The sequence below is a fragment of the Scatophagus argus genome, chromosome 4, assembly GCF_020382885.2.
Source record: "Scatophagus argus isolate fScaArg1 chromosome 4, fScaArg1.pri, whole genome shotgun sequence".
Classification (NCBI taxonomy): domain Eukaryota; kingdom Metazoa; phylum Chordata; class Actinopteri; family Scatophagidae; genus Scatophagus; species Scatophagus argus.
In genome coordinates, this window is record NC_058496.1 from 23,416,412 (window position 1) to 23,443,595 (window position 27,184).

General features: G+C 40.6%; 1 protein-coding gene across 1 annotated transcript in view; it reads left to right on the forward strand.

Moving 5' to 3' along the window:
* fras1 (Fraser extracellular matrix complex subunit 1) overlaps positions 1–27,184 on the forward strand; it is a gene marked incomplete at its 5' end in the record, with an annotated part of 148,067 nt that overhangs the window by 118,720 nt on the left and 2,163 nt on the right. Inside the window, 28 exons of the mRNA XM_046386137.1 lie at positions 298–417; positions 2,060–2,239; positions 5,818–5,942; positions 8,061–8,201; positions 8,731–8,958; positions 10,477–10,590; positions 11,699–11,849; positions 13,398–13,557; positions 13,752–13,920; positions 14,447–14,693; positions 14,868–15,212; positions 16,041–16,201; positions 16,530–16,677; positions 17,124–17,329; positions 17,430–17,586; positions 18,318–18,518; positions 18,654–18,841; positions 19,454–19,729; positions 20,565–20,797; positions 20,924–21,084; positions 21,665–21,879; positions 22,593–22,743; positions 23,030–23,137; positions 23,372–23,531; positions 23,983–24,099; positions 24,209–24,375; positions 24,598–24,803; positions 26,214–26,360. Coding sequence (XP_046242093.1) covers positions 298–417; positions 2,060–2,239; positions 5,818–5,942; positions 8,061–8,201; positions 8,731–8,958; positions 10,477–10,590; positions 11,699–11,849; positions 13,398–13,557; positions 13,752–13,920; positions 14,447–14,693; positions 14,868–15,212; positions 16,041–16,201; positions 16,530–16,677; positions 17,124–17,329; positions 17,430–17,586; positions 18,318–18,518; positions 18,654–18,841; positions 19,454–19,729; positions 20,565–20,797; positions 20,924–21,084; positions 21,665–21,879; positions 22,593–22,743; positions 23,030–23,137; positions 23,372–23,531; positions 23,983–24,099; positions 24,209–24,375; positions 24,598–24,803; positions 26,214–26,360 — 4,982 coding nt within the window. The remainder of the gene's footprint in view (positions 1–297; positions 418–2,059; positions 2,240–5,817; positions 5,943–8,060; positions 8,202–8,730; positions 8,959–10,476; positions 10,591–11,698; positions 11,850–13,397; positions 13,558–13,751; positions 13,921–14,446; positions 14,694–14,867; positions 15,213–16,040; positions 16,202–16,529; positions 16,678–17,123; positions 17,330–17,429; positions 17,587–18,317; positions 18,519–18,653; positions 18,842–19,453; positions 19,730–20,564; positions 20,798–20,923; positions 21,085–21,664; positions 21,880–22,592; positions 22,744–23,029; positions 23,138–23,371; positions 23,532–23,982; positions 24,100–24,208; positions 24,376–24,597; positions 24,804–26,213; positions 26,361–27,184) is intronic.

Consider the following 27,184-nt stretch of genomic DNA (forward strand, 5'->3'; position numbering starts at 1 on the left):
GTTTGCTGAGGAGAAACGGTGTCGTCTAACTATTATTTGACTATTAGTTCAGCGGATTACCCTCCAAATCCCATCATGTGACTCACACAAGTAAAATAAGGAGTAGAAGCTGCTCACAGCAGCCAATGTCATCTTTTATGGTCTTGTTTGGTTATGCTCATTTTACTAATGCCTGTAGTTTAATATGATAATAACCTACTGATGTTTAAATGCTTTAATTTTCCCAGCAGTTAATGTTATGCATGTTGCTGGATCACAACATTGAGTGATTTAGTGAGCACTCGTCCTGTCTTTCAGGCCTGCTGCAGTACAGCCATGAGAAAGGGGAGAAGGGAGGCAGCCTGTCTTTCAAGTTCAACCTGGTCGATCCAGAGGGCAACAAGCTGATCGACCAGTCCTTCTTCATCAGTGTGCTCGGTAGGGTTTCATTCATCCTCTGTTACCTGCAGCACTAAGGGCTGAAGTGTTTTTTTTTTCATTTAGTGGAGAGGAGAAAGCAATTACTACTGATTTATCCCTTTGTCCTGCATGCTTACTGATGTGCCACTGCATCATAGACGTATCCTGAATATGAATTGTGTGGAGCCACCTTCTGCGTAAGCCGCTGTTGTTACATTTTATGAATCATGCAAGTACATTATATTTATATCTAACCCACTTTGACAGCTTGTTTCTTTTGACTTCATTTGAAGTATAAGGCAATTAAAATGTGTTGAAGTGAATTCAAGTTTAAGTTTAATAATGAAATATTAATAAAATAATCAAATATTTTTTGTATGTGCATTTTTGATACTCTAAATAGCATCAATCCAAATGTTTATTCCTTAAGGGCAAAGTTAATTGATATGAAGCAATCACTGATGAAATGCTTGGCAACCAGGTCCAGACCAAGGACACGGTCAGGCTGGTTGTAAATTATATTCAGTCTAATTAGGTCAGTCAGGCCACTTGAGAGAGTGAACTGCGATCTTGATTCCTAGTGGAGTGTCACAGTGCAGTGTCTGTGTGGTTTGAGCACATATTGGATCAAGTTTAATTATCCTCTCATTCAAATACGTCTCAATTTTGAAACTTGATTTAATTTTTAAATTCATGCACAGCCACTTGGATAGGGTCCAAAGCCTTATACCCATGGAGATCTCCAATTTACATCTTAAAATTATAGATTCATTTCAGAGGTAATGGAAAATTGGTATAAATAAAAACACACTTAGCTCTAAATATGTTCTTATTTTGTGAAAAAGTCATGGCTGTTTTATTGAATAAGATCATGCATTTGTAGTCAACTGTATCATAAAACTTCAGTGTCTCTCAGTCAGGTGGAGAGTTTTTGTCGCCTGTGACAGCTGAAAAAAACACTAAAACTTTATTTATTTTTTTTGCTCACTTCCTTCTGGGGACTCAGCCAAATTGTTGCAGCGGTTCAGCAGTTAAAATTCAGACTTCATTACAAGCTACTGGAGACTGAAGGATTGTCTGTCCCTCACAGCTGAGCAGCGTCCTGATTCTCTCATATCTGTTGCAGCTCACTTTTTATCCTGTTCTGTATTATCCATTCTTTTTTCTCTCTTCTGCTCTTTCAGATGTGACTGCAGTGAAGCTCTCTGTTCATATCTCTTGTGACCGCACTGCCCTCTGAATACTTCCCTGCCCTTCTCTCAATCTTTCCTAATCCGTTTGGCCACATCTCTCAAACTTATAAAACTCCTTCACAACTCCTGATATGTCATACTTCCATGTTCACCCAACTTAATCTTCATGAGTCAGTACTCGTAGTTGTGTCATTTCTCCAGTTCCTAATATAGCCTTGTGCCCCTCTTATTTTCTTCCTTTTGCCCCTTCCAAATCAATCTCAGCTTCTTTCTCCTTTCTCGCTTGTTTCATTTTTTTGTCAGACTCAGAAACTGACTTCTAATATTTTTATCTCCTTTTGAATGAACTGTTTCCCTAAACTCTGGAAAAGCCACCATAGTTTCATTGATAAAACTTTGCCTAGAGGGCTCTCCTTTTCCCTTTTGTTCTCTTTTACTGTGACTAACCTTTGTTTTCTCTCCTCCAGAGGATCGTCTTCCCCCATCTGTGGTGGTAAACAAAGGCCTGGTGCTGGATGAAAACTCCGTGAAGAAACTAACTACGCTGCAGCTGTCAGCCAGCGACCAGGACAGCGAACCGGGCGAGCTCATCTACCGTATCACCAAACAGCCAAGCCTGGGTCACCTGGAGCACGCCGCCAGCCCAGGTGAGTTTCAAGTTTGCAGCTGAAAATACCTTATTTAATGGGTTCCTGCTCCCTATGTAGGAGAACTTTATTCATATGCCTTATTGTTTGCAGCAGGTGACAACATTTAAAGGTGCCATACAGCAAGCTCCTTCAATGTCTCTGCTCCATTTGGTAAAGGGGGAGACTTTATTCACATGATTTGCCTCATCAACACTATTGTTACTTGTTACATGAAGAGATTTAGTTTGAAGTCTGCTAACTCAGACTGCAGTTTAATAATGTAAAAACTCCTGTCTGTGTAAAATAGCATCAAGACCTCTCGCTGTCAGGGGTTAGTAGTTTATTTTGATGAGATATAGCATTCAGTAAAATTTCAGTAAAAATTAGAGCATAGAGCTTTGGATTATGAGGAATAACCAACTTGATTACTTTATGGCACAAAACATAAACTGACTGAGGTTCAAAGTACTCCAGAACAGCCACTAAATGAAGTATGCTCAAACCTGTACCTCTGTAGATAACACACAGTGTTATTTGATTCCAGTTCAACTACTGAACATTACATTTTTTGATACAATGGTACAAAAGAAGAGATAGAAACAAAGTAATGTGAGATATAACAATTACCATATTTTCCAGACTATAAGCCGCTACTTTTTCCCCACGCCTTCAACTCTGCGGCCTAAACAACGATGCGGCTAGTCTATAGATTTTTACGGGCTGACGGCCCGGTGATGCGAAGAGGAAGATGCTAGTTTTAAGCGTAACTTTTAACAGTGATTTTGCGTGTCATGCACATACCGTCATCCTGGAAAACACTCGAAAATACGCATATGATACAGCTTTTAAGTTAAAATCAATCAAACTGACAGTGGCACCTGACAGTGGCAGCTGTCCACTGCTTCTGTGTGTGTGTTCACTGCATGTAATGTGCTGGGTGTTGCACGTGTTTTCAACCAAGGATGGGTTAAATGCAGAGAAAAATTCAGTGTATGTAAAAATATATATACTGCCAATAAAAGTTGATTCTTTTTAATTTAAAGAGAATAAATCTGTTTGAGCTCTGGATGTGAAAAACGAGAAATTATCAGAACAGCCAACGTAATATTTTGTCTTTCATTCTGTCTTTGATAATTAACTCTACACATGTACACACACACACACACACACACACACACACACACACACACACGCTTATGCAAAGAGGGAAATGTACTGATGACCTCCTCATTTCTGAGGGATTCCAGCTGCTTGCTATGAAACAGACACACTCATGCAGTCCGTATTTCATGCTTCTTTTGGCACACACATACACACATGCATGTTCAGTATATTCCCAAACTCTTGAAATACAACGAGCTCATAAACGCAGCACCTTCTCATCACAGCACTATCAAAATCACTGTTTTTATCTCCACTGGGAAATAAAACATCTTCTCTTACATTATGTCACCTTAAACTGCTTCAGTGCAACAACAAAATGAAAAGAAAAAAAAAAGACATTAATGCATCTTCTAACCACAAAGAGGTGATTATTCGCTTCCATGCTATTGAACAATTCTGCCCCAGCTGAATGGATTCCCCACATCGCTGAGCACTCTTGCAGCATCCTAATTAGCTGGATGTTAACGCCACTCTCCGATCTTTGAGCATCAGTTCACCTCGGAGCCACAGAGCAGCTCTGGATAATTACAGCTAGCCATTCAGCCAATCTGTCATTCCACGCTAACATGAACAGCTAGCTCTCTGCTCCTGTGGGATAGCTTGTCATCCTACTAGGAATGTCAAGGTAGCCGCACAGAGAGATGAATGCTCTCTTTCAGTGCCCACTTTCAAAGCTGAAGTCTTCAGAAGGCTTATTAGCAGGCTAAGGTTGTGACAGCCCCCATCAGGTGGAACCTCTTTCAAAAGGCACCTGTGGCACAAATCAATAGACTATAACCCACTACCTCACCTTAAATTCGTATTATGTTCACTGCAGCTTCTTTTGCCAAGAAGTTTGTGGTAGAGTGTGTAGCTCCAACTCATACAAAGGTACAAAAGAGGTTTTGAATTAGTTGCAGCTTTTGTTGTAAGCTCTTGAAGTGATGAATTTCTTTTATGGCTTTTATGGCAGAGACTGTTGTCAACTAGTAATCTCACAATGCTTTCAGTTATCAAAAATAAAGTAGAAATATTAAGTCAGTTTGTATATTGACTTTTTTAAAGTAAAAATCTGTGTGAACATACTGCATACTCAAAACATGTCGTTTGGCATTTGGTCACAGCTATTGAAACCATTCTCTAGAGTCAGTCAAAAGTCCTCTGTCAAAAGCAATGCAAAATAAAAGCTTAAGCTGACATCAAATGTGGTGAGGTTATTGTGTGACTGCTGAGACATTATTTTGTTTTGAAGAAAGCAGTGATGCCCAACCACGTGGGGAGTGCAGCTACCAGTGGCCATGATTTGTCAGATTTTGACAAGTTTTCTCTCAAAAACAGGGCAAATATGTTATGAAGTAGAGGACAGAAATCAACCATTCACAGAAGACTGTGTTTTTCCACCTACCAAGTGATATTTTTCACTCTTGGAATCGCATGCTTGGCAAAGTAAAGAAATGCACACTAGCTTTGGCAAAAACAACCCTACAGCCTCCGGAGACCTTCCTTAATCTTTTTTCTTGTAAGGTTTGAGTAAATAACGCTTAAAGCCTTTTTATCTTGTGACTTTACGTATGTATATAATAAAGTGTGGTTATATGAAAAAATTAAACTTGCATTCACAGCATTCAGCCTGTATTTAAACTTTGGAAAACAAAAAGTGTTCCTTGTTGTTGGTATATTAATGCCAATGTCACACACTTTATATATCAAACATAACCATAAATACATACGTGCATGTAAAGATACATCAAAAAACGGCATTTCTTTCTCTGTAGGTGTCTTTAAGCATCCAGCCATAACAAATCAGCAAAAAGAGAACTCCAATGATGCCAAATATATTTTGTTTCTTTTTATAGCCAAACGCCTTTAGTTTCACGCAGAGAAATGCTTGATTGTTGCAATCAAATCTGATTGTATTTCCCACTGAGTTTTAATCCATGGAGGAGTCAGAGAATGAAGAGGAGCTGGAGCATCATTAAATTAGGTTTAGTTTAGTTTATTTGCTCATTAAAATGATGAAAGGCGTGAAAGAAAGGAGAAACGCCTCACACTGTGTACTCTGACACAAGTGGGGCGGTGGGCTTATGAAATCACCTGATGTCAAAAGAGAAGGGATTTAAAAACCAAAAAAAGCACTTACAATGGTCACCGTACACAGAGGAATTAGGAAGGACACAACTAGCACTAACATTCAATACAGGAAAGATTGGTAGACAAACAATAGCAGGCATAAATTGAGTGTGGCATGCTTTCAAAGAGAAGTGGGAAAAGAATGGATATCCTAATGAGGTTTTTGTGCTTACTTGTGCGTTTGTAGGCATCATCGTGTGTTTGTGTGTAGCTTGTGTCTATCAGAATGTATCACTGAGTGTGTGGCTATTAAAAAAGAAGGAAGTACATTAGATTTTGTTAATTTGTTCCAACTTGATGAAAAACTGTTATTCTCTCTCCAGGCACCAGAATCAACACATTCACACAGGCTGACCTGGCTTCACGCAGCATCCAGTACATCCACACCAGTGAAGAAGAGAAGCACGCCGACCAGTTCTCCTTCACCGTGTCGGATGGGACAAATGAGGTGAATCAGGAGGTCAACTCTAAAAAATAAAACTGATTAGCTGTGGTTTGGTTCAGTTTAGTCCAGTAATGTGGGAGAATGTTTTTGTGATATCTGGTGTTACACTGTGAACAAACTAAGGATCTTCAGGTGCACTGATAGACAGAGTATTGAACATGACAGGGGTTTCCACCCATCTTTCCTAGTGACCCCTTAAAACTAAACAGTATCTGCTTGTGACCTTAGATATAAATTCAATTAAAAATGACCGAACTGTGTATCCATGATATATAAGCAGTTCAAACCAAACAATGACTTTTTACTTCTCTTACTATTTCATTAGAACTTCTAGTGAACAACTGAAGTGAAAGTGTTACGCATTTTCACAAGAAAAACGAAAATACGTTAAATATTATATTCAATATTATATCTTGTGTGCCATTATATTCATCTTAGGAACCAAACATGATAATATTGTGTATTTTCAAACTTGGTGCAATCACAGCTGACCACCACATCAGTTTCTAGTGCCAATAGAAGAGTTGAGATATGTGAATTATCATCTGGATAGGAAAAGTTGAATTGTTTCATCACTCACTTTAGGGGTTGCTTACATTGGAAATATTAGGGGACCAAGTGAGATTCCTTGGGGTGCACCATAAAACAGTACAGCGCTCACACATATTAAATAAAGTTTTTGGGGCGCTAGCAATAACATCACAGCAACACGCTGTGTCTTTACTGTACGTGTCCTTCACTGAGAGTGAAGAAGACACAAAGCTTGAAATTTGTAATACATGTAAGGCCAAAGTAAACTGTGGGGGACTACCACGAAAACAACAAACCCAATTAGACACTTAAACACCATCACCCAGCTGAAAATGTCCCGTGTGAAGAAGGTAGCAATTGAAAAGTGGCTAAAGCTAAAGCCAACCAGAGTTCAATGCCAGACAGAAGCCAACAGCCTCTCCTATCTTTCCTTGGTATAAGCAGTGAAAACACCAAAGCAATTACAAATTTATTAAAAATGATGGATTTCAGCCACTCTCCATAACTGAGAACAGAGGCTTCAGAAATCTGATAAATTTCCTTAGCCCTGGTAAATTTATAAGCATACTGTGAAATGATTTAAGTAACTGGGATTTTTTGTTTATATGTATAAATCTGTTGTATATGCTGTCAATTATAGTCCTTAGAAAGAAAATTAGAATCAGGAGATCACACCTTCAAAAAAATCGGAAATTGGAATTAGCCAAGAAAATTGCTTTCGGTGCACCTCTAGTCTCAGAGGTCTGTTCTTATGTGTTATGTTGGTGACAATTGTGAAATGTATTATTTCAGCAAGATTACGTTACAGAGGGCTATGTTCAGGCCTGTGGGGTAGCTGGTAGGCTATAACAGAAATTAACAACGAGCTCTTTTTTTATATAAGCCATCCCCATCACGTAATCAGAAGTTTAGAATAAGACAACTCTGTCTAAAGAGGCAGAAAGAAACATATGTGATTCATGCTTGAGCACCTTTTAACAATAACCCCCATTTGGCTGGCCTGAGTCTCTCAGTTCTCATGATCATGAATTAAAGACTGGCATAAAAAGCCCTTCAGACTGCTTTGTCATTGGCTTTTTGGTTTTTACAGAAAGTTTTTAGCCTGACAGTTCTAGCAGCAATCTTTTAGTAAACATGACAGTTAAATTTGAAAACAGTAATATAAGGATAAAAGATTTTATGAAATGTAAATATATTTTAAATCTAATGAATCCGATGCTTTTAGAGTAGTGAGGAAGTCCCCCCGCCCAGTTCGCCTCATGCATAAATCTGCCTTGCTAATCCAGACTAATGAGGACCGCAAGGGCCAGAGTAAACATGTGAAAAAGGTCATTTGGCCTTCACGCCTGGCTAACTGCAGTGTGTGGAGCCTTTTGTGGCCCCTGTAGTGGTTAGTGTTTGTGAAGTGGTTTGGTGCTTTTGCTTTTGTTAAGTCTCCTCTATCCAGCTGGGAGGCTGGTTCAGTTTTCTGTTAGATAAGTATGCATATGTCAAGTATTTTACAACAAAATAATTTCTAATTTGAGAAAGAGTGACACATATCCATTGCTTCAGCACAAATTAATATTATCCTGTCTATGTTGTCTCCAGGTTGCCCAGACATTCTATATTACCATTAAGCCAGTGGACGACTCCCTGCCTCTGCTCCAGGTCCCTGGCATGAGGGTTCAGGAAGGAGTGAGGAAGACCATCACCGAATTTGAGCTGAAAGCCACTGATGCAGACACTGAGGTAAGACGCTGGTGACTCAAATCCCTGAAAATCTTCAGCAACTTTTTCTTTTTTTTTTTCAACCAGTTTAGAAAAGAGCAAGACCTCCATATAACAGCAGTGATCAGCAGCTAAACTGGTCAAACTAAGCTGTGTAAGCTTGCCTCTGTTACTTGGGAAGTCAACTGTTTTCTACAGCTTTATTTTCTCTGGCAACAACATTACAAAGAATATTTTGTGTTGCCTAAAGAAAAATCCAGCCTCAGATACTCTGAGGCTGTTAATCCCATCATTCCAGAAGTTATTTTGGATAGGACAGGATGTCTTTTAAAAGCTTTTCCACATGTGGCATGGTAGTAACGTAAGTAACTGTATTTACTGAACACAAAAAACCCTCACTGTTTTTCTGTTTTCACTGATTCTGATGAACTGACACCAAAAACTGACTGCAACCATAACATCCTCGCCATTCATTCAAAATGTCAGTCGGTCTTCTTCACATCTCATTCATTTTTCTCTCTCCGTTTTTACTGCAAAAACATAACTCCAGGCGGAGTCCATTGTCTTCACTGTTGTCCAGGCTCCTCGTCACGGTACTATTGAGCGCACGAGCAACGGCCAACACTACCGGCAGACCAGCAGCTTCACCATGGATGACATCTACCAGAACCGCATCAGCTACAACCACGATGGCTCCAACTCACTCAAGGACCGTTTCACCTTCACTGTGGCTGATGGCACCAACCTTCTCTTTATGGTGGAGGAGGGTGGCAAGGAGGTAGCATTTGTGTGTGTGTGTGTGTGTGTGTGTGTATGGAGCAGCTCTCGGACATTTTTATTACAGCTGTGTGATTAAATTGGAAGAGTGGGGGCACGAGTGATTCCACATCTGTGTGTGTGTGTGTGCGCACTCAACATTTTTAACATTTTTATGATATGAGAGGTGAATCAGCACTTTGTATGTGTACTCTTTTACTTCTATATTTATGAGGGCTTAGTTGAGTTATAGTCTTGGAGAGCAATATCTTTAGAATGTAAAAACATTTTTAGAAACTGGGCACATTTTAAACAAGTAGGACAGTTTTGGAAAGTGGGAAAATATTTATGGAAGTGTGGAAAAGGAAAGCACGTTTTTAAAAGGGAGGATATGTGTGAAAAGTTAGGACATTCTGGAAAGTACGTTTTTTTAGAAGTGAGGACATAATAAGGAAAGTAAAGGAAATAAGAATATTTTGAGAACTGAGGATACATTTGGAAGGTGAATAATTTTTGAGGATGAAGTTGAGAGATCAAATAATAAAGAAGAAGCACAAAACTGACCAAAGTTTCATGCAGTTTCTTACTTCCCACCTGATAATCATCACCCAATCCCTTAGATTCATCTTGCCATTTGTCCAGCGCTTAGCTTTGTGAGCTGGACCAGAAACCAGTGGTCTAATGCATTAAATGAAGGTCTTCACAAGTATAGAAGTACAAATGTCTGTGTGTGTATGTGTGTTGTTAATGTCAGCTTTATGGTGGTTGTTATGAACAAGCCTCAGGGTGAACTGACTCGTAGGCTTGTCAGTTCCGCCGTCCCTCTCAGCTGCCCTCCACCACCTGTCACTACAAATAGTCAACATGATTAAACTGAACGACAGTAGGCAAATATTGATATCCCTAATCACTCTCTCTCTCACACACACACACACACACACACACAAATATGCTCCTTAGGTTTCGGTTTATTATCTTTCGATCGCCTCGGGACATTTGGCTCAATGGTCACACGTGTTGTGCAGCTCATAAGATGCTTTGTGGCCTTAACACTGCTGGTGTTTGAAATGAATTTGTTCCCACCGGAGGTGCAATGTTATTAAATAATGTATGAGCCCCTATAATGCCCTTTGGATGAATGCATCCTTCAAATGTCATGTGTCAGAGTTGATCTGAACAGCATTTGTGTGATGGCAGGCCTGTCTCTTTTCCCTCTTGTGCCTCAGATACATGGAGAAACTACCAATATTAGAATAGTTTATATGATTTAGCCTGTCATCACAGCTTGAAGGGGGTCTAATCTCTAAAGCAATAACTTGCATTGCTTAGTTTTTGCCATCATGACATTCAGCCTATATCCAGTTGCTGCCCCTCAACCAGATGTTGTGCTGATTTAAATGTAATTTTTGGAAATGACATTTATTTCCAACAGTCACGATATTTTAAAACCTGTTGTATTGTTTTTTTTGTGACTGCCCATTAAATTTATGTTACAAGCGTCTCCCACATCTTCAGAAATGTATTTTGAACTGTTTTCCAGATAGTGACAGCTGCTCCGCAGAAGTTCAAGATTGATATACTGCCAGTTGATGATGGCACGCCGCGTATTGTCACCAACCTGGGACTGCAGTGGCTGGAATACATGGAGAACAAGGTACAAGCTTTTCTCTTGCAGGATCATCTCTTCATGAATGTTTGCAAACACACTCTGTTGTCTTTGTTTTATGGTGATGTTTAATAGTGGTGAAGGGAGTAATGGATTACCCTTACACATTGTTAACGTGCACTGCAAATTACGAGACTTTCTTCCTGCTATTTGGTCTGAAGTAGAAGGCTGGTTTCCCCGGATGCGACAGACAAAAAGGTTTGAACATGCAGGGTTGGGTTGCTGCAAAATGTTCAACAAACTTTTCTTGAGTAAAAGCAGTTTTTAAGAATGACTTGATTGTCCACACACAGCACTTTGTCTTCTCCAGACAATTTTATCACATTAACTTATTGAATGTGTCTTCGTGATTGACAGCAGTGCAAAGTGAAGCTCTAGCACAGTTTGCTCACAGTGTTTAATTTACTTCTGCCACCTAGTGGTTCAATCATGTCAGCGCAATGCAACCACTAGTTACTATTGTAAAAATGTCACTGTGCATTCATCCTGAGTCTGTGCTGTGTTTGCACAACAGGTAATTAAGTCTTGGATCACTGAGGAAATTAGCATACAGTGTTAGACTCTTGCATCCACTTTGAACAGCTGGGAAATAAAAGCAAACTGTTCTTCAGTGAAATTACTTTTCCAGTGAAAACGGGCCTTTTCAGCTGCAGCTTGAAATGAATATCTATTTGTGAGACACAGCAATACGAATTAGTCCACTTCTTTCATGTTCCTTCCCTTGGGGGGGGGGTCCTGCTAGTGACCTTTGTTGTGTGTCAAATTCTTTCTCCTCTATTTCCTGTCTGACTCTTCACCGTCTTTATCCAATAAAGGCAAACATGCCCCAAAAAGTTCATCTTAAAACTACACATTCAAACTGAAATAACAACACATTTTTTCAGGATCCTAATCTGCATTAAGCTTTTGGAACCGCTACCTATTGTGGAAGCCAAAACAGAGTTCGCTTTCTTAATTTATGCAGATCCACTGCAGCAGTTTGAGAGAGAGAACAGAAGCCAAAGACACAATCATCATCAACAGCAGTTCATGAGGGACAAACCTGTTTGCCTTTGGACTGTAGATAATGTTTGTGCTTTTTTTTAATGTCCATCAGGCCACCAACCTGATCACCAAGAAGGAGCTGCTGACCGTGGATCCAGACACAGATGACGGACAGCTGGTTTATGAAATTACCACAGAGCCAAAGCACGGCTTCCTGGAGAGCAAGCTGAAACCGGGCAACCCCATCGTCACCTTCACACAAGGTACACAGGCTCCATCTGTTTTCTAATGGTTCATTTGGGCAGCAGACACATATTAATGATATTGCAATGGCTGCAAAAGCAAAAATTCTGATTCTTAAATCTTTAATCGTTTTATGACCCCTTACCCAGGATGATGTTGCATCACTGCCCTCTTCTGTTCATCCTTCAGCTATATCATGGTGTTGTGGGAAGCACTTGATACCAGTTTGAAGGTAGAGGAAGAGGGCAAAACTGAACACACTGAGGGTTTGAATTGAGACTCGATAACATTTTGCATGTCTGAGGAGTCAAGGACAGGACAACAGCTTGACACCACATTTCCCTTTTTTGTTTTTCATCACTGAGAGCCTTGTTCAAAGGCACCTCAGCAGCCGTGGGAGTGTTTTTCCTCTGGTTTCCTCTTCCCCACATTTTCCCAGTCAATCTACAGCTTGAATCGGCAATGTTCCAATCATGATGCTGCTTATCTTCACTTCTAGGCTGCAGCCAGGGATCAGTGTCAGTGTGTTTTTGTGAACTGTTGATCCGTGAGGGTGGAGAGCAACTTGAAACAGTTACTTTGATGTGCAACATTCTCAGTCTGGAGCATGTAAACATCATTTTCTTAATGATAACAAATATCCGATAATTAAAATAAACCCTCACCCTGAGAGAGGGCTTTATGAGTAAAAACTGTCTGTCAACATTATCCCAACTGTCAACATCTACTTCTCTGCCATGTGCTTGTTTTGAGTTTGAATTTGAGACATTATTGTTCCAGATATTAGTGCAGACAGTTTTTATTCTTTGTGGCCTCATTTAGGGCTTTTTTGTTTTCAAGTGTTTATTCGGAATGACCTGAAGGTCATTTGATCTTTTCAGCACAGGGACTCTCATCTTTATGGCTTTCATCCTTCACTTACAAAGTATATCCTTTTCTCCAACCTCTTCTGGAAGGTATAATTGAGCAGAAATTGTGAGCCAATGATGACTTTCATCTTCATTTCAGTTTTTTTTTTATTTCTCTCAAGCAATGGAAAAAGCCCGCAGGTTGCAAATTATGGGATCATTATTTCACAGAAAATATATTCTTCACAAAGAGTATTATTAAGAATATATTCTTGTGGGGTTCCTTTTTGTTGTCTCCTTCCCCCCAGTAAGGTCAGAGTGACATGCTGGCTAAAGATCACTGCTAACTGTCTTATAGGACCATTGTTTAAATCTGGTTCTTCCAGCTTAATTTCAGAAACATGTCTTTAATCCAATGAACTGATGATCACCAGCAGTGTGTTCTTGCACTCTTCCATGCAGTGTGTGAAGCATGACTTATCTGTGGAGATTCTCAGTCATCCAGGTCATATTCACTCAAAGAGTTAAAGCAAGGCGTCTCGACTTGTGAAGATTGACTTGAAGACGTTTCACTGCTCATCCAAGCAGCTTCATCAGTTGGATGAAGTTGTGATGCTTGACTGTTAACTAGAAAGAATGTAAAAGATGCAGTAAATGATAACTGAATCGGTGAAATAAAATAATTCAGTGCTTATCTTTATTTATCTTGTTCTTCGCTAGCTGACATCAACCTGGGCCTGATCCGCTATGTACTGCATCATGAGAATGTTCAGGAAACCATGGACAACTTCAAGTTCCTGGTCAAAGACAGCAAACCAAATGTGGTCATCGACAATGTCTTCCACATCCAGTGGTCACTCATCAGCTTTGAGCACAAAAGGTCTGTATTATGTGGGAAGCATAAACCAAAACCAGCATGTGTTCATTCACTCTTGGGGATATTACTCATAAAAAGTTATAATGACAAAATACTATTAATATATAATTTTCTGCAAATAGTAAAATTGATTCATAAAACAAAAATCATAAAAATGACAATTAAATAACCTCTCATTTTCTCTGATGTTTCCACAGCTACAATGTTAGTGAGAAGGCTGGTACAGTGGCAGTGACAGTGAGGCGAACAGGTAACCTCAACCAGTATGCCATTGTGCTCTGTCGCACGGAACAGGGCAGCGCCACCTCCAGCAGCAGCATCGGATCCCGTCCAGGCCAGCAGGACTATGTGGAATATGCTGGACAGGTAACCAATGTCAAAATTTTTATCGTTTCATTTTCATTATTTATGAAATTTCTTGTTTGTGTTGGCTCGAGAATGGCTCGATCATCCATCATTTTGGTGGAATGAATCTTTTATGTCCAAAGCTCTCACATTCCAGAGTCTGGCAACATTGATTTTCTATATTGGGCTTCTTTTCTTCATTTCATTTGTCATTAAATTCAGGAACTGACAGCAAAAATATTTACTGAATTATCCAAGGATATTTTAAAGACCTTCAAGGTGATTTGCCCAGTCAGATTATTTGTTGTGTGAGCAAACTTTCCCAGAATAATAACCAGTTTTACCCTCAATTAAGGCACCAGGGCATCAGTCTCTTGGCGTTTCAAGCATCAGTATCTTATCATTAGATAACTGCAAACAATAGGGCTTTTCATTCTATGTGCTCCACCATCTGCATTCTTGGTTTCATACATTGGCCATTAGATGTTACATCCAATCGTAAACAAAAACACATGACCAAAGCCCTTATTGTCCCGTTAATTTACAGGTACAGTTCGACGAGCGTGAGGACACCAAGGTGTGCACCATTGTCATTAATGACGATAAGGTGTTTGAGGGCACTGAGAGCTTCCACGTGGAGCTGAGCATGCCAGTGTACGCGCTGCTGGGAGGAAACACACGCGCCTTCGTCAACATCAACGACACAGAGGATGAGCCAACTCTGCAGTTTGATAAGAAGACCTACCATGTCAATGAAAGCACTGGCTTCATCCATGTGCCCATTGAGAGAAAAGGTAAAGAATGCTGTACAAGCTGCAAATCTCTGCTAATCTCTGCTAACCTGTTTAACTGCTTTCCCTTTATATTTAATTGAAAGGGACTTAACCTTGTTTCTTTTAATGTATTTGACTTGTTTGCATATATATCATACATGACATATATCCCTCTCTTGGCTCATTTCCCCTCAGGTGACGCTTCTAGCACCGTGTCGGCGCTGTGCTACACCGTGGGCAAGTCGGCGCAGGGCAGCAGCCTCCACGCTCTGGAGTCCGGCTCCGACTACAAGAGTCGAGGCATGAGCAGTGACAACCGCGTCATCTTCGGCCCCGGCGTCAGCATGTCGACCTGTGACGTCAAGCTCATCGATGACAGCGAATACGAGCTGTCTGAGGAGTTTGAGTTGGTGCTGTCAGATGCCTCGGATAACGCCCGAATGGGAGATGTGACATTGGCCAAGGTCGTCATCGATGGACCCAATGATGCTTCCACTGTTTCTCTTGGGAACGCCACCTTTACTTTCAGTGAAGATGCCGGTATGCACCATTCTCTTACATCCTCCTGCACACAGTCTAGTTCTGCGATTCTCTTTTCTTTCTCATTTTCATAGAGTTGCTTTTGCAGTTTTTGGAGAAAAAATTAAGTTACACTCTCTTTTCAAATGTCACAGTGTAGCCTTACTCTTTAAGAGAAATGTGAAAATTTAATGATGTCCATGGGGAAATTAGGAAGGTGCCAAGGAGAGTTACAAATTGTGTTTGGAAAGGAAAGTTTTATAATGGCTACATCCAGGGGTGTAGGATTCTTTTCTTGCTAGTAGTGCAGGATCTGTAAACCCCTAAGCCTTTCCAAAATCTCCCTACAACTTACGACAGATAAAGAAACCTGCCTATGCCTTACAGACCTTTTTATGTATTTTGTGTAGTCTGAATTTGAACAGCAATAGTAGGCTATCCTGGAAGTGGGCAAATTATTAGCAAATAAACCGAGAAGGGGTGGTGGCAGAGGAGAGACCCACAGTTTCAGACTTGGGAAACCCCCGCTTTAGAACCACTTGCGGCAACATTTTAACTTGAAAACCAATGTTATGTATTATAGGGTAGAAAGATTTATCCTTATAGAAACGCCAATCATGCAGTATTGAACAGTCAGCATGTTTGGCTCAGTAAAATTAGCTGCAAATTTCAGCTTCTTTGTCAACTTTTTCTGTCTTTAGAATTGCAGACCTGGACTATTGAAGTACATCCAATATCTGCTCTCGACATTTGCAAAATGCTCCAGGATACATTGGTAGTAAGATACAGAAACCCTGATTCCTTCCGTATTTTTCAAACCTTTTTGTTATTCTTATCCCCAAACTCCAGGCACAATTGAAATACCAGTGCTGCGTCATGGCAGCGACCTGTCCTCTGTGACGTCTGTGTGGTGTGCCACCCGACCATCAGAACCCCCCTCAGCCAGCCCGGGTGTCGACTACATCCCAAGCTCCAAGAAGGTTGAGTTCAAGCCTGGAAAAACTGAGGAGGTAAGAACAGAGACTTCTCACCTACAGCGCAAAAAAAACATTTGTGAAAAGTGAAAGGCAGTTGGATTGGAAGAAAACAAATTAAGCTTCTTCATTAATTCTTCAAGAGAAACATTTTTAATGGATAAATGTCCATCAATGAGTCCATCACAAGCAGTGTGAGGACCATGCCAGAATGTTTTAGTCTTATGACATATTTTATGATTATTACTGGTCATTCATGGCTAAAGCAAAACTTCTCCAATCTACTTCCCCAGTCACCAGAGCTGTATACCTGTGTGAGGACACCTTTAGAAACCTTGTTAATGCTCTGGCCCCTTTTTTGCAGACCTGCAGTTTGACCATCATGGACGACATCCAGAACCCATCCATTGAAGGATCAGAGTCTTTCGTTGTGTTCCTCAGTTCTCCTCAGGGTGCTGTTCTCCAAGAGCCCTATGAAGCCAACGTCGTCATCACTGACACCTTCCAGGACAGTATGTACAAGTACAATATGTCACACATTATATATACAATATTAATTTTAAATCAAATATGCATTTCAGACTCATACTGCCACGATGCACCACAGAGCGACACAGGAAATCATTCCTGCCTGTCGCCATCAAACTCAGCACTGTGACGGACACACTCACTTGTATATACAATGTACATATTGGCTCTTTTACACATGTACATACCTGTATTTTTAAATTTTTCTTAAAAATTTGAATACAGTTTTTTGTAAATACCTGTACTTGAGATTTTAGTTTTTGTTTTATCCTATTTTTATAGGGATTAATAAAGGAATTCTGATTCTGATTCTGATTCTGATTTCAGATTTTCATTTGAGTCTCACACACCTTATGGATGATCAATTATTCATTGATCTGTGTCTAGGATTTAGAAACAGCTCTCTCACAGTTATCACCCCATCTCTCAGTTCCCAGCATGCAGTTTGAGAAGAATGCCTACACTGTGAAGGAGAAAGACAGCGTCCTGCACATCCCCGTTATCCGCACAGGTGACCTGTCCTTCAAGTCGTCGGTGCGCTGTTTCACTCGGACCATGTCAGCCATGGTGATGGACGACTTTGAAGAGAGGAGGAACGCTGATGAGTCACGCATCACTTTCCTCAAAGGAGAGAAGGTAGAGTTTAGACGAAAGTGTTTATATACATTAGAAATCTGTTTGTGTCTATTTTCTCACTGACCTGCACATTCAAATATTTTGTGTGTTTGTTTCCCAGGTCAAAAACTGCACGGTTCATGTCAATGATGACTCTGTTTTTGAGCCCGAAGAGGAGTTCCAGGTGCATCTTGGGACACCGCTGGGTGACCACTGGAGCGGTGCCATGGTCGGCGCAAGTGACATTGTCACCATCACCATCACAAATGATGAAGATGGTAAGCAGATACCTTGCTGGTGTATAGATGTAGTCTCACTGACTGCTGAACTATTGTTGTTTCATTCAAGAGAGAGAGTGTTCTCCGTCTCTGTGTATTTAATTAAGAAATTGAGTATTGTTTTTAAAAAACATGTATTCTTTGAATAGAATCGTTCAACTCCCATGGTTCTGTTTTGATCAATATATTTTTGTGCAAATGTGTCAGGTAGATATTGGTCTTAGATATTCTGTTGCTACATTTATTTAAAAACACAAACTGCTTAACATTTAGTTTTGTATAATGTAAATATTCAGTAATGTTTATTGTAAAAATATTTGTGTGGTTAGCATCATTTTTCTTAAATTGTTTTTACATCTTTTGTTTGGTAGCAAATCTCTCCATGTTGATACTCAATACCACTCGAAACTACTCTGTTTGTCTGCCTAAGAGGCAACCTTTTGTGATACAGGAGCCATCCTCTCCGAAAGTCAGCCATTATTTATAAAAATCGAGTGAATAAAATATTAGAAACAGCTCACACAATATACACAATACACACTACAGCATGCAAAAAATACAGTTTAGTCAACACATTCCTAACATAAAAACATCAGGGAGTCCATTGATTGCAGGACTAGTTTATTAGACTATATTGTTTTTTAGCTAGGTGTACCTAATAATCTGGCATTTGTTTGAGCTATTCATTCAATGACAACACTGTAACCTTTCAACTTCTCCTGTTCCTCAAGCTCCCACTATTGAGTTTGAGCAGGCATCATACCAGGTCAGAGAGCCTCCTGGTCCTGATGGCATCGAGGTGCTCAACATCAAGGTGATCCGTCGGGGGGATTTGGACCGGACTTCCAAGATTCGCTGCAGCACCCGAGATGGATCGGCCCAGTCTGGAGTTGACTATAATCCCAAGAGCCGAGTACTTAAATTCACCCCTGGTCAGTGCTAAAAATTCTAATGTGACAGCTGATTTCCGGAAAAGTTGCATGCTTGTAAATCTCAGCCTCAAACTTATGGATAGTAGAGGAAGGCTTAATTATGGCTTAAACATTCTCCTTTGCTTCACTCTGTAGGGATGGACCACATCCTATTCAAAGTGGAGATTCTGTCAAATGAGGACAGGGAGTGGCATGAATCCTTCTCACTGGTCCTTGGTCCTGACGACCCTGTGGAGGCAGTGCTTGGGGAGATCACTATGGCAACAGTGACCATTTTGGATCAGGAGGCCTCAGGCAGCCTCATCCTCCCTGCCACACCTATTGTAAGAAATGTATAAATGTATGAATGAAATGCAAAAAGAAACAGTGGCAGCTGTGACATAGCTAATTTGGCCAGTTTGTCTTTTTTGGTAACAACTCACAAACACAAGCAACATGAAGAAATAAATCAGGAGCAGCAGGGCAAAAGTACAGCATGTATTTTCAGCAGAGAACATAAGCTTTTGTCTGTTTCAGGCAGCGTTGAGAGCTTAACATGCTTTTAGCACTTAGAGAGCCCGGAGCTAGAAACCAGAAACATCTCCACCCCCAGCAATATCACTCCTCTGCTCTTATACATATTCAATAACTCTGAAACAGCAGCAGGAAACATCGGCAGAATTTTCCTTCAGGGGTTTGTTTACAGATTTTTACATTTCTTATGCATTCAGCCAGAACCACTTAACAATCATCACATCAGTTCAGCCATGTTTATGTCATTAAAATATTATATGGTGGGTGATTTGATCCCAACTGCCTTTTACTGTCTTGGCATGAATCTCACCTTATGCCGTGTTTGTGCTGTACCCAGCTCATTTGGACTGTGTTGAAATAAAAACAATGAAAGTTGAATTCCTGGAAAAACTTCATCATTACCCATCCTCTTATCTCCTCAGGTGGTCTCTCTCGCTGACTATGATCATGTCCAGGAGGTGACCAAGGAAGGCAGTAAGAAGATGCCCTCTCCAGGCTACCCTCTGGTGTGCGTCACCCCCTGTGACCCTCACTTTCCCAAGTACTCCGTGATGAAGGAGCGCTGCGAGGAGGCGGGCATCAACCAGACCCAAGTTCACTTCTCCTGGGAAGTGGCGGCGCCCACTGACACCAGCGGTGCCCGATCCCCCTTTGAGACGGTCACAGACACCACTCCGTACACCAGCGTTAACCACATGGTGAGTTGGGATTTCTATAAAGGAGTGAGTCGAGGTGATCGGTGCCAAGTCATCACCTAAAAACCGTGGTGTCATGATCAGTCAGAACTTTGATGGTGGGTTAATATGAACTCATAAGTAAGAAATTATCAGTTTTAACAATACAGTAAAGGCATCTAGAAACCTTTTGATGTTTTGTAAACAATATTTTCATGCGCTGTTCATATACAGGAGAATTAAATTTGTAGGGATTTTTTTTTAGATTTATACTTATCTGTTGTTTATCCTATTTTTATGTCTTTCACTTTTCTTTCTTGGTCGGGAAAACTGCAAGTGCAATGTCTGTACGAAAAAGAATTTCCCTTCAGGGATAAATAAAGGAGTTCTGATTCTGATGTTTAAACACTAGACTCCTGCCTTTCTGAGTTGGACTGGACTAATAACTTAACAGGGCTGTGCTTCCTTTACCCCATTGTCATTAAAAAGTGTAATTTTTAAAGTGCAATTTTTTTTTCAGTTGGGTGGAATAGGTGCTCAAGAATGGTGATTTACAGACACTGATTGTTGCAAAGATCCAACCTGACAGCAGATGAATAATTGGTTTAGTGGTGTTGCTTGAGTCATGTGTCAATCCAAAGGTAACAAATAGGTGATTCTTTTGCTTAAACTGTCAGCTGATAGTAAATGTCCCCCTAAGATAACTGGCTAAGAAGTTGAAATCATGCTTTAATATCTAATTTTACAAATGGAATGCTAAAAGAAAAGTTCTGCATAGCAATTTTTTCCTTCCTCTTTCCATCTCTCAGTGTCAGTGTAGTAGTTCATGTCTGTTCCATTCCTCTGCCGTATCCGTCAGGTCCTGGACAGTATTTATTTCAGCCGCCGCTTCCATGTCCGCTGCGTTGCTCAGGCCAGGGACAAGGCGGGTCACCTCGGGACACCGCTGAGGAGCAACATTGTCACCATTGGCACGGAGGGCTCCATCTGCCACACACCTGTTACCACGGGAACCGCCAGAGGCTTCCAGGCTCAGTCCTTCATTGCTACACTTAAATACCTAGATGTCAAGCACAAAGAGCACCCCAACCGGTAAGTGTTAGTATAGCTGTATTGTTAAATATGACTGGCTTTTTAAACATGACAACAGAGTTGACCAACACTTGATGTATTGTTTGTTAATGTCTTTTCTTTCTCGCTCTGTATGTCCTTGTTTAGCATCCATATCTCAGTGCAGATCCCCCATCAGGACGGCATGCTCCCCCTGGTGTCCACCATGCCACTGCACAACCTGCACTTCCTGCTCTCAGAGTCCATCTATAGACAGCAGCACGTCTGCTCCAACCTTGTTACCCTCAAAGATCTGCAGGGTGTCTCCGGTCAGTCGCGCAACAACACAAGCCCATAAAAACACACACATGCACACACACACACACACACACACACACACAGCCTTCTGAGAGCAGAAACAGGAAATAAGACACTTGCAAGATTTTAAGATATTAATCAGTATCATTTATGTGACATTTTACATTTATTGCATTTATTTGATGTTCATAACCATGACCATGGAGTCATTTAGAATTTATACGACACAAGGTGACCTGATAAATGAAAACAACAAAGAAAACAGATGTAAAGAATGCACATACGTGGACACCTCAGAGTGTTTTGTTCACGCCAAAGCCCTGTACAACAGAAGACAACCCAAAACCTTTTTGCAAAGGTGTCCCGTAGTCGCTGTAACTCAAGGTGAACTCTGATTTATGGAAAATCATTATTTGGTAATCACAGAAAAATTGCTGATATAGTTACATGCAATATAATATACTTTGTGCAGTGGATTAGTGCTAAAACTCCTAGCAGATCTTTGTTAATCAGAAATTGTTATTTTTCAGTGGACACGTCACAAATATGTTTCATATCTCTTTCAGCTAATACAAACACATTCTTTCACAGAGGCAGGTTTCCTGGACGATGTATCCTATGACAGCATCTCTCTGGGCCCGGGTTATGACCGCCCCTACCAGTTCAACCCCAACATACGGGAGGCCAAAAGCATCCAGCTCTACAAGCATCTCAACCTGAAAAGCTGCATTTGGACCTTTGACGCCTATTACGACATGACTGAGCTTATCGACGTCTGTGGAGGCTCTGTCACCGCCGATTTCCAGGTGCACAGGACAGTCAAGGGCCAGACAGTCATGAAGAAAATCTTTTTTCTCACTGCGGTTTAGATTGGCCTAAATTATCAATGAAATCTACTTTACTAGATCTGCTATTCAGGTGCCCTGGGGGCTTTTGATCATATCACTTCTTCATCACCACGTTTTTCCACTTGTTATGAACTGCAGATGTACATTGTTCTTTTAGGCCTTCTTATTCAGAGTCTGACAGTCCATTCTTGACATTGAAAACAATGACGTACATACAGCATACCAATGAAATCCCCAGAACAAGTTAGTAAATGGACCCTAACTTCCATCCATCTATCCATTTTCTTCCGCTTTATCCGAGAGGACCCTAGCTTGTTTTTTTGATTGTTTTGTCAGCTGCTGTTTCCAAGGTCCAGGGTGAACTGTCAGGCTTGATCAGTTATTATTTAACTCGGCAAACCTATAGAAGCTGATTCTTAAAAATTCTGCTGAGAGTCAAGAAACTAAAAAAGGACTAAGTGTGGCATGGATTTAAAAATGAAAGATTTTCTTCTTTGATTTATGAGCACTGATCATAAGACACAATGCCTTGTATAAAATACTCAGTGAATGTTGGCAAATCAACAGGAAAATGTACTCAAGAGTAGTCACTCAAATCTTGATATGGCCCTCTGAGGGGTCTCAGCTCACAGGTGGAGAGCCAACATTAAAGCTTGCTGTTGTCCTTCCAGGTTCGGGACTCGGCTCAGTCATTCCTGACGGTGCAGGTTCCACTCTACGTGTCCTACATCTATGTGACGGCACCGAGAGGCTGGGCCTCTCTGGAGCATCACACCGAGATGGAGTTCTCTTTCTTTTATGACACTGTGCTCTGGAGAACAGGTCAGGAATAAACACAGACCTAATAACACAAGTCCATTTCTTTATGAGCATTATAAAGTCAGCACAAGTCTCCTATTATGCATTGTGAGTAGACATGTATCTATGTGTTTATTTATGTATATTGTATGTGAGTGTTTTTTAAACTTTTGTTTAATATCAGTTTGGCCCATGTTTATGAATATCATTTGAAACAACCAGTATCGTATGTTGTTTTAGTTAACGAATGCTCTGATCAGTGTTGCACTTCTTCTTTAATCTGATCTTGTCTGGTGTTTCTTGTCTGAAGGAATCCAGACTGACAGCGTCCTCTCAGCCAGACTGCAGATCATCAGGATCTACATCAGAGAAGATGGAAGGCTGGTCATTGAGTTCAAAACCCACGCCAAATTCAGAGGTCAGATCATAACGTCCACCACAACATTTCAAAACTTCCATACTTTGATGGGTTGTCTTTTATTTGCAACTTATTAATGCAACAAATTTACTTGTTGTTGTTGCGTACACTAGATACGAGCAACAGAGGGTGGATGTTCTCAGCCAGTCCACTTCAGAGCAAAGAGAATAAACATACAAAAAAAACAAAACACATTTCTCTGTGTAATTGTTCCTCCATTTTTCCCTCCTCCAGGTCAGTTTGTCCTTGAACACCACACTCTGCCAGGCCACAAGTCCCACCTGATGCCTCCGGACCACCTTGGAGGCATCGAGTTCGACATTCAGCTACTTTGGAGCGCTCAAACCTTCGACTCACCGTACCAGTTGTGGAGGGCCACCAGCTCCTACAGCAGGTCAGATATAATCAGAGCAAGGAAGGCCACTGTACATACAAATATTTTTCAGTTCAGATGAATGGTCATAAGGATATTTGACCACTTTGCTCATTTTGGATCCTTTGCTCAGTAGCGACATTTGTTTTTAATGACATTTGCAAAATAGAAACAAGTAAACAACAAAATATGTTGGAAATTTTACCAAAAACCTCCTTTAAAATGTAGGAAATCTTAAACTGAAAGATACATGAGACCTTCAGACTGGCGCCAATATAGAAAACAACATATTTTTTAGCTACATAGGACATTAGTTGGAGGTTGACATCATGTTTGCAGCAGGAAGTGTTATAAGGTTTGCTAGATGGTTTTTATCTGCTGGATTTCAGAAGAATCCCAGATCAACCACATGATTCTTCAGTGTACCTTATGGTGTCATGATAAAAATCTTTTTGTGTGTATCCTTCAACAGGAAAGATTATTCTGGAGAGTACACTGTCTTCTTGATCCCCTGCACAGTCCAACCCACTCAGCCCTGGATCGACCCAGGTGACAAACCTCTGTCCTGCACAGCTCACGCTCCAGAGAAGTACGTCCCTGCCTAAGTCCAACTTGAGTCCAGTCTTGGTTTGCTGATGATGTCAGTGAAAACTCACTATGTCTTTTGAATTCTGAACTGTCTTGTTGTTCTCCAACAGGTTCCTGGTGCCAATTGCCTTTCAGCAGACCAACCGACCAGTTCCTGTAGTTTACTCTCTCAACACAGAGTTCCAGCTGTGTAACAACGAGAAGGTGTTCATGATGGACCCCGCCACCGCTGAGGTCTCTATGTCTGAGATGGACTACAAGGGAGCTTTCTCTATGGGTATGACTGGACAGAAACAGAAAACTATCCTTCTTGAAACAGCCTCTTAAAAATGCTTAGTTCATACCTATGAGCTGTTTTTGTGTTAACTGAATTTTAGGAGTTCCCCCGCTGACCTTTTCTGTAACGAAGAATGTGAGAGGCTTTAAGCAGGTTTAGGCAAGTTAAAACATTTTTATGCACTTGCACAAAGAAAACCTGTCCCTCTGTTGCCCCTTGCAGGTCAGACTCTGTATGGCAGAGTGTTGTGGAACCCTGAGCAGAACCTGAACGCAGCCTACAAACTGCAGCTGGAGAAGGTCTACCTCTGCACTGGCAGGGACGGATACGTTCCCTTCTTTGACCCCACAGGGACGCTGTACAACGAGGGCCCGCAGTACGGCTGCATCCAGCCCAACAAGCACCTCAAGCATCGCTTCCTACTGCTGGTACAAATATTTATGCTTTCTTTTGTTTGCTTGCTATGTTTAAAGACTGTTATTCAAAATTTGTGATACACCTGCCAACCAGAGGGTACCAAGGTCATTAAATATTGACTGTGTTATCACTTAACCACCACTATCACAGATGTTATGATAAAATGAACATAATACGCATTTCAATGCCTTTAGTTCCATCAGCACACTAAGAGAACACATATTGCTCTGTGTTTGACCGGAAACACTGTTCAGCCTTTTAACCTGAAGCCGATGGGGCAGGTGTTGACTTATTCAGAGTTATTAAGAGCACAGCAAGGAAACATGATGAACTGGAGAAAATTTGAAAACAGACAGATGTTCTATAAAAATATGATCACATTTATATATGTTATTATATACATACACTATAAAACAGGAAATTAGTAAACAGGGAAAGAAACATGTGACTTTCTCTAATAAAAGCTTGGTTTTGTTTTAGTTGATTTGGTTAGCTTGGAGAATCCGTTGTACTCCCTGTCCTTTAGGGATGTTGCTACTGGTAGAAGAAAAACCAGGCTGCAGCAGCAGGTGGAGCAAAGATGAAACCACAAAATTTTCATGAAACAGACAGACTGAACTCTTTGTTTAAAGACAGCAGCTTCACATTCTGCACGATGGATGATGTTTTCTTAAAACCTGCATGCAACTTATCTGTGCTTTAAACAGCACCAAACATTTTCTTTATTTTGTATAAATTTTAATGTGATAAAGATCAAGCAATCAGTAACTTCGCACTGTAAAATCACTCATTACTAGGTATCCATCCATTTATGTGAAGAGAGTTCCTCTACCTCTGATCAACTGCGGATTTGTTTTATTTCTCTTACAAGGTCTCATAGCTGTGAAGAAAATTGTTGTAAATGATTGTTCATTGTTAGAAACATTTTTCTGGGAATTTAACATTTGAGTAGAAAGAGTTCATCAGTCTTCCTGTAATGTTGTGTATGAGCACAACAGGCTAACATCCCCCATACACACACACACATGCGCACACACACACACACAGAGCCTCGACTTTACTTGTCACACCAGTCTGACCAGTCGAATGTCTCAGAGGGATGGCAGCATGTTTATTGAAGACAGTCAAAGCGTGGCAGTTATTTAAATTAGTGACATTCTTCACCACGCAAATTCTGGCTGTTAGCAAGCTACCATTATGTGTTGCAGAAATACTGCTGTGTAATAACACCTCAGTGCATTTGTCCCACATCTGCTCTATGTTGCAGGCAATGGAGCGAACAATCCTTCCTTGAATGTGACTATATGCAGCCATTGGTTTTAAAATAATTTGTAGCTTCCTACTGAGATTTTTTTTCTAAAGAAAAATTTGTACAATTTAAAAAGGTCTGATTATTTGCCCTCTTCATGTTTCCTCTGCAGGATCGTAAACAGCCGGACGTATGTGACAGATTTTTCCACGATGTTCCCTTCGAGGCTCACTTTGCCTCAGACATCCCAGAGCTGCAGTCCATGACAGCCATGCCGGGTGTCGATGGCTTTACAATGAAGGTTGATGCTCTCTACAAGGTGTGTGGAACCACCTGCACTCAGTCTGTGTTGCGTGCCAAACTGCAGTCAATCTTACATGAGATTTTGAAATAGCGGATTTCAGCTCAGTTCTTGCAACGTGTCAGGTTCCTCTGTTTAGTTCCTTTTTTCACTAACTTCCCACAAGCTTCCACCAATCTGAGACATTGCTGTTGCTTTGAAAACGTTATCTAATATAAAGTTTGTCGTGGGTGGGAGTCAGACCAGAGCAAATAAGACAAGTCTAATCCTAAAGCTCATAAATTTACCAAGCACACAAAAGCAGTTTTGAACAGGTTTACCTCCTTGAGGAAGAAGGGAAATTTAGTGCAGCAACATATTTAAAGGGGCAATTTTGGGACACGGATGGAGGCTGGATGGCAGGAAACACTTTGTCCTCCAGAAATAAAAACTTCTCGTCATTAAGTGCAACCATCATTTGTCATCAGAACACAGATTTTGATGTCTGAAGTCTGATAAATAATTAATGTCCTCAAGCGACATGATTGAGTCAGTGTCAGTTGGAGCTCGAGGCTGCAAGTTTGAAAACTTTAAAATAAATCTGTCTGTGTTGAGTTAGAAAGTGTTGTGTCTGCTGCAAGCTTTCAGGCTCAAAGGTAGATCAGCCATAGTATAACACACAGAAATTCACTGCATCAATTTTGTTCTCTTTTTAAAACTGTCTTAAAAACTGTCCAGTGCTGTATCAGAGGAGGACTCTTTTAAGCATCCTCTGCTGTTATCCCCTGATTTGGCAGGCAGCCAAGTCTTTACAATGTCATTTTTAAAAATGGCATCAAAAAGAATTGAAAGTGGAATCAATT